Here is an 8,205-nt window from a genome sequence, read left to right as displayed (position 1 = left end):
TATTTAAACAATTTTTTATCAGGTTAGTAAGTAGAATACATAGTTTAGTAGGGAAACAATGGCTTGAAACGAAATAAATCTTTGTTTGTAATGAGTTATGTGCATCTTCGGACCCAAGTTCATGGTTGGAACTTTCATTGTACAATGCATTTGGTTCTGCTTTGAAAAGAATCACAGAGCTGAGTCTATGTACCATATTATATAAAAGGTTAAGTGGTTGTTAGGACTTAGTCCTTAATTGATATCCTTGTCAGATATTCCTGGCCATATGTTTTCCTTTTTGTCATATTAAGAATTGTTTTAATTTAATATTTTCGTAGGGGAAACAAGGAACACTATTCTCATACAAAAAATTAAGATAATTCTAAATACACCTAAAAAAATGGAATTTATTACAAAGGATAATCATAAGATATACTTGAATTGTCCTGGACCTCACTTCTGTGATGGGTATGTGTTAATGGAATCCTTCTCTGAATACAAGACAAACATATCAGTAGTTGTAGACCGCAATGTCCAATGATCTCCAATTTATACCGAATATTGACTGTAAAAAAAATGCTAACATTCCCATTTTCAATTACAGTTAACAGCAAATACATTATCACAATAACAGATAACAAAAAAACTAAAAGCCCAATAACAGCTAACAAAGAATAAGACAATAACAGCTAACAGCAAATATATTTTCAAAATAACAGATAACAAAGAATTAAATTGCCCCATAACAGCATAACAGTTCAACCCCTTGCCCCCTCTTTATACGGGGCTTTTAAGTTTTGTGTGCCAAACACACCTTCTCTGTAGTAATGACTCGTTTCTAAGGTATTTCTCTTCACGCATTTATTTCATTTTTATGATACTGTGAATTTTTAGTATTATAACATAAACATGTACCCTTTGTATGTATATATTTTTTAAAAATCGAATCTAAAGCCAGATATCTAACATTTTTTTCGTTTATGTATTTTCAGGACAAAACAATCAACTCAAACACGCCTTGAAAGTAAAATGCGACAAAATGATTGCCCATTTTTAGACCCATACCCACACAAAAAAATATAAAAAATATTGCCGGATTGGTTCAGATGTGCAAATGAAAATCAATATTTTATCTTTTCGTGTACATTTTTTCTCAGTTGAATTTATACTTGTTTGCGCCTACAGAACTCGTTTTTGTTAAATGCGCTTTTACTTCCAAAAATTAAAAGTATATAAGAAGCCAAAAAAACACATACTTAATTATACATCTTCATTTAACTTTTATAAAAGCCATGACCGCATGTTCTTGTGGATGGCCCGAAAACCACTTGGCTCATAAAAAAATCACATCTCTGTACCTGAAAGTGAGGTTTGTTTACAGATATAATTTCTTTTTTCTTGGACGAGTTCGTGCGTGGATGACATGGAATTCACTTGCCGTAATGGCTATTATATTGAAGTGATATAACTCAGTATGCTCTGGTCTATTGTTATTTATTATATCAATACTTGTATATTACAGTTACATAGATATAGGAAGATGTGGTATGCGTGCCAATGCGACAACTCTCCCTCCAAATAACAATTTATAAAAGTAAACCATTAAAGGTCAAGGTACGACCTCATATAATGTTCATGTATTTGTATATAGATCTAATTCTTTTCTACTATATAAATAATAGTGCAGTTCAAGTGCATATTGGACACTCTACTGATATAATTCGATTTTTCTAATAGAACGGATTTGAGTAGGCATTCGTATTTTCCTGCAAACAATGCAATTACAAAAAGATGTTCTCTGAAATAACTTGATTAAATGTTACCAAATGCTTTTTCAACAGTGAATCTAGGAGAGACAATATTCATAAACAATAGACTACTGTCTGTTAAAATATATTCAGAATTTTTAGTTAATATCGCAAAAGTTCAGGCAGTTAGTACGGGGCGCCCCGTAGTTAGAGCAAAACTTACAAAGTTTAAACATTCAACAGGCCAATGACTATCTACCTTGCACTGTTAAGAAAATTCAGATCGGATAACGAAACTTGGTACAGTAACATTTGTAAGCAATATGAGATTTTGACAGTTTCCATTCAGCACAAATATTCTTGTTATAACAAATAATTTAAAATGCAAAAAAATCAGTTTCAACCTCTTTAAAATTGAGAATAGAAATGGGGAATGTGTCAAAGAGACAACAACCCGACCAAAGAAAAAACAACAGCAGAAGGTCACCAACAGGTCTTCAATGTAGCGAGAAATTCCCGCACCCGGAATTTATATCAGAGACTACTATAACATTTATATCTGAGACTAGTGTGTTATAGTAGTCTGAGTGATAAGGTGGAGATATATGTTGTTTGCTACGGTTAAATGCGAAACTACGTTAAAATCAACTTGAAGTATAAGGAGACTCACATTATCGGATAAATCGATAGTGACCAATCTCTGTGTTATAGTAGTCTCAGTTTATATACATGAACAGTGGAGATCACTTCTAACCTCTCATTAAATCTGTCAGGAGAACTGTTCTAGAACAGTACGTAGAACTGTCAGCCTGACACCTTTTAGTCAGTTCTACGTTAGAACTGTTCTAGCTAGAACTGATTTGGTCAGTTTTACCTAGAACTGATTTGGACAGTTCTACCTAGAACTGATCTTGACAGTTCTACCCTAGAACAGTTTTATACAGTTCTAGCTAGAACTGACCAACCAAATCTTTGGTCAGTTATATATGTACACATGGAAAAAGTATTGCAACACCTTGATTTTTTTGAAACTTGAAAAATCAGCCTCTTTTTTTGAATGAAATATAATAAGATATGTGTAGTTTATGATAACATTGGCATGAAACGAACAAAAAATGTTTGAAAAAAAAATGTCAGACATTTCAAAATTAATCTTAAGATGACTGTTCTCTTCATGGTTGATCGTTATACGCCAAAGAATTAGTACTTTGTGCGCAGCCTCCATTCAAACGGATAATCGCATCTAAACGTCTTCCGATTCATGCCATAAACGACCAATTTGTTGCTAAGGTAGCAGCAACCATTTCTGATGAAGGGCATTGTTTATTTCATGATGTGTTTGAACTAGGTTGTCCTTTCGCGCACTTTCCGCCCACTAGTATCCCAAATATGGTCGATATGGTTCAAATCCGGGCCACGATCGGGCCAAGGAAGATGAACCGAATTCCATTTGAACATTGGAACTTCCTCCACGATGCTAATTTCCAACTTTTGCGAGCTCTGCACTACATTGGATACGGAAAACTGTGTGTATGTTCGTTAGCAAAGGTCTCCGAAATGGTCTTATCGCACGATAACCAGTAGCGATGAGTCGATATTGAACAGTTCTTATTAAAAGGCTCCTGTATGGCCACCACTCTCTTTTTAGAATTGTCTTGTATGCAATGGGTTGCCTTCAGACCAACCTTCATTATGCTTGATTTTCCCTAGCAAATGGTATAGGGGGTCGTCATTATCTCGGAAGGTCTTTAACAGCGTTTATTGCCTGATTTTTATTCTCAAAACAACTTATAGTGGAATGGTGATGACCAACAATACGTGCAGTTGTACAGCGACTTCCCTGCTTCTCTTATGCTGATAATCTGCCATCTTGCTGCAGTTAAAAGTTGTCAAGGACCCATTACAAGGTGTCAATCACATAACTTTAAAAACTAGGTTATTTAAAGTGTTGAAAACAATGAGGATAAAAACATCTGTTTTGCTGTTTACGGGTACGGTAGCTGCATGTGCAGATAAAAACTGATAGAGTCAATATTTATTGATGAAACTCAGGTGATACTTAAATAATGTTTAACTAGTTCTATTTTATTAAATTATATCACAAAATTTTTTTTTTTAATTTCAATTTCAATTTGGTGTTGCAATACTTTTTTCCAGGTGTATAGATCTAAACCTAAGTTACTTTCAGTTTTGTATTTAGAAATGAGTATGACTGAACTGAATCAATTATCCAGGGGTAATACTCTGAGACTACTATTATTGTATTCTCAGTAATACTGTCTACACAAACTTTAATATTCATGATAGAGCGACGATTATTTCTTATTCCTGTTATATATAACCTGTATTACCTGTAAAATGGCGCAAATGAAGTAGTTAATTTTTGGCGCAAATGAAATATAACCTTGTGGCGCAAATGAAAGATTGGATTTTTTAAAAATTGGCGCAAATGCAATGCGTCGATCCAGGGGGTGTCCGGAGGTTTGAACCCCCTTTTTTGGACGATCAATGCATTTGAATGGGAGCATATAGCTGGAACCCCCTTTTTTAAATTGGCTGGATCCGCCCCCGCTTCATCTGAAGTTAAAACTAAGCATAGCTCTAGAAATCGACAGATAATCATGATATTTAAAAAAAAAAATCTCTTGTTTTTTTTTGTTTTTTTTTGTCAATCTTATTAAAAGTACTTATAGCTATCTTCCAAATGCCTTTATAATGTCTGATTTATACATAGTTATGAAATTTTGAGTACAAGATTCACTGCACACTTTTAAAGTTCTGCTTTATCAAACATTAAAATGTGAACTTCATTTTTCGAATTTTATGATCTGTACGATTGAGAGTTTTATCTAAGAGAACTTGGTTTATCTTCCGGTATTAGTTGAAAATGCGCCTTTGAACTAGCTTTTCAGTAGCTGTGAGTATGCGTTGTTCAATAATTTGTGTCTTAATGTTATTATTTTATGTGATATATTATTCTGTTGTAACACCACTGTACCAATGAAGGAGGAAAGGAGGAGGTGTTGATTGGATGGAGTTGCGAGGGGTTTGTGGAACGCATATTTAACTGAAATAAACCAGTCAAACCTTAATGTCATTGCAAGACCCCCTCTTATAAATGTCGCTTTACTTTAAGCACATTTCAAAACTATTTAAGTTAACATATTATGTATAGTAGAGAATCATCAATCCAAGGGCATTTAATATCTTACATAAAACTATTCTTATTATATATATTTTCATCTGATATTGGACGGAAGATGTTGCCCATTTACGTAATATAAGTTACGATTATTGGAAAACACTATAAAGCAGTCAAATAAATGGATGCAAAAAAGAAAAATAGGAGTCACAGATCCGATTGAATACAATTATCAACCAAATTTTATTTGTTTCAAATATGACACACTTTTTATCCAAAATCGCCAGCACCGTATCAGGACCCACCAGCACAGTATTAGGACACGAATAACCTGAGAAAATGCAAAATCTTACTAAATTGCACTGGTTTTTCACAAAATAATTTTGTTGTTTGGATTCGGGCATTTAAAGCGGACTCTATGAGCATTTTTTTTTTTTTTTCAGTTCTAGATTTTCTGAAAATGAGCACTTTTGTGTTACGCTTACTGAAACAGTTTAGAGGGGCCACTTTTTTATGGTTTGCCTATGAGCCCCTAAAAAACTTAATTGAAAAATCTCAACTGTTTCCTTGCATTTTTTGTAAGAGAAAACGCCAAAAATCATAATTTTCGTATTTGTTTACATTTTTTCAATGATCACCAGCACCCGTCAGGACCGAATCACCAGCACAGAACGTTCTCTCGCAGGACAACCTAAGCCACCGTGTAGTAGTCTGTTGTTATTTATGTATTATTGTCATTTTGTTTATTTTCTTTTGTTGCGTCTTCTGACATCGGACTCGGACTTCTATTGGACTGACTTTTAATGTGCGTATTGTTATGCGTCTACTTATCTACATTGGCTAGAGGTTTAGGGGGAGGGTTGAGATCTCATAAACATGTTTAACCCCGCCGCATTTTTGTACCTGTCCCAAGCCAGGAGCCTCTGGCCTTTGTTAGTCTTGTATAATTTTTACTTTTAGTTTCTTGTGTATAATTTGGAGTTTAGTATGACGTCCATTATAACTGAACTGGTATATATATTTGTCCAGCTGAAGGACGCCTCCGGGTACGGGAATTTTTCGCTGCATTGAAAACCTATTGGTGACCTTCTGCTGTTGTCTGTTCTATAGTTTGGTTGTTGTCTCTTTGACACATTCCCCTTTTCAATTCTCATTTAACTCTAACCAATCGTCGTATTTTAAAAGTTGAATATGTTATAATGTATAATTTCTAATAGTCAATAAACAAGTTTATTTTCAATCATGCCTTGATTACGTTCGATTCGGTTCTTGAACATAACCTCCTCGTGTTAACTAGAGTGTATTGTCATTGGAATATGAATAAGTATGTTAATTAAGATCTGGTAACCCTCCACTAGATTATGAAGTAGGTGAGTTTAGCAGTATGACTCTGAAAGGTGAGTAAGAAGATGTAAACAAGATGTACCCTTGTGTTGATTCAATGCAAAGCATATGGAAATTTTATAGAAATTCAACAGCCTTTCCTCTTGTATTCTCATATTTGGCAATTCTATGCTTGATAGATAGAGGATAATTGCATGCATTGCAAGCAATAATTCCTTTAAAACAAGTTTATAAATCTAGATATTGGCTAAAACATATATAGATATTGACCAATTCAAGTACACCTTCTAGGGTGCACTCGACTTAAGTGAAGCTGCACGAGCTGTTTTGGAATTTAAAGGGTGTTTAAGACTTTTTGTAAACAATAAACGCAGCAGATCATAGAAAAAATAAGTGAGATATTCTCAACAAGAGATAAAATGCTAGGGTTCCAACTATATGTTCCCAATCAAATGCAATAATCTTCCATAAAAAGAGGGGATTCCCCTACTGTATCTTAATAATATAACAAAAACTATACATGTACTTCTGTCCATTGCAAATTATTATTTTTTTCTTTCAATGTTAATGTTAAAAATTTTGAAGCATGCAATGACTACATCTTCTTTTCTCCATATTATTTTTAATGGTATGGAAAATTTTATGGAAAGTTAAATTCTATTGTAACAAAGGTTCTGCTGACAAATGGCTGGTAAACCCCTCTTGTATACTTTTATCTACCAAAAGGGTGTTTTAGAATATACAATAAATCCAAGTTTCAGAGAAAAGTCAGTGAAATCTATAATTTTTTTCTTTGGAAGTTTTCAAAAACCTGTTTTTTAAAAGTAATAAGTTCCAATTTTTAATAAGTTCCAACAGAACTTATATAGGTATATAGGATATGCCTAGTTTTCCATTCTTATGAATAGGAATATATATAATCTTAGAAATATCGGATCCACAACTGCAACAAGTGTGTTACGATATTTTTCCACTCGAGACTGTTAAATTTTACTTTTTAAATAGTTAAAAATTTAACTGTCGAGACGTCATCAGGCATCGTCGCCATTTTTCATGACGTCTAAATAGGAAAATTAAGAAGAAACAAAGAAAATTTAACGTCACAATAAAATTTCAACCAATCATTTGCTGAGAACAAAATTTTCACTAGAGATTAGAAATATTTTTCTCACACCGGTCAGGAAATGTGAAAATAGCATGAAAATTAGAGACCCAATAGAACTTATATGGGAATATAGGATAGGCCTAGTTTTCCATTCTTATGAATCTATACTATTAAATGAGAAGACCTCATTTCGTGTGTCGCTCCTCTTCCTTCCACAATAAATCAATCAGCCTCTGTGTCCTATAGGTAACATGCATAGTCGCATTTGTCATCCATTCTTAAAATTATTCAGATTGAGTTATTTTTGGAGAAAAGCGACAAAAAAGGAGTCCGGATATGATTCCGTCACCAGACTTAATTGTATTCACAGATAAGACTTCCGGTTTGAAACATGCACAAATACAACCAATCGTATGATAGATAACAAAAATGAAAAATAAATAAGCCATTCAGAGTGTTCTCAATATCATGGTGTTTATTGTTTGCGTTTATCTACATGTAAACTACGATTATACTACTTCAATATATAGAGACTCTCTGTATTCTGTATACTGTTTTCTTTGAAATGTTTACTATCTAAGGGGTCATACCAGTTGCATATATATTAGAATAAGTAAAACATTTGACACAAGTACAACCAATCGTATGATAGATAACAAAAATGAAAAATAAATCAGCCATTCAGAGCGTTCTCCAAATTATGGTGTTTAGATCGCAAGAATCTCAACTATTATACCTCCTTAGAGAGGACAATTATTTTTCGCATTTCATATCATGGTGTTTAGATCGCAAGAACCCCAATTATTATTCCTCCTTAGAGAGGAGAATTATTTTCGGCGTTTATCTACATGTAAACTACGATTATACTACTTTAATATATAGAG

The 8,205-nt window shown here is 33.4% G+C and overlaps 1 protein-coding gene across 3 annotated transcripts in view; it reads left to right on the top strand.

The window, feature by feature from the left end:
• LOC134706935 (probable methyltransferase-like protein 24) overlaps positions 1-8,205 on the top strand; it is a 130,969-nt gene that overhangs the window by 52,623 nt on the left and 70,141 nt on the right. Inside the window, exon 1 of one of the 3 annotated variants that reach the window (XM_063566313.1) lies at positions 6,145-6,242. The exons of 1 other annotated variant lie outside the window; for it this stretch is intronic. Coding sequence is in view for 1 of the 2 variants with exons in the window: in XM_063566312.1 (XP_063422382.1) it covers positions 6,257-6,269 (13 nt within the window). In the remaining variant the exon portion in view is untranslated. Of the gene's footprint in view, positions 1-6,144; positions 6,270-8,205 lie in introns of those variants that run through there. One more of the 3 variants, XM_063566312.1, reaches the window with a different exon arrangement.

The sequence above is a fragment of the Mytilus trossulus genome, chromosome 2 (assembly GCF_036588685.1).
Source record: "Mytilus trossulus isolate FHL-02 chromosome 2, PNRI_Mtr1.1.1.hap1, whole genome shotgun sequence".
NCBI classification, from domain to species: domain Eukaryota; kingdom Metazoa; phylum Mollusca; class Bivalvia; order Mytilida; family Mytilidae; genus Mytilus; species Mytilus trossulus.
Note: the sequence above shows the minus strand (reverse complement) of the source record. Positions and strands in the feature narration are given on the sequence as shown.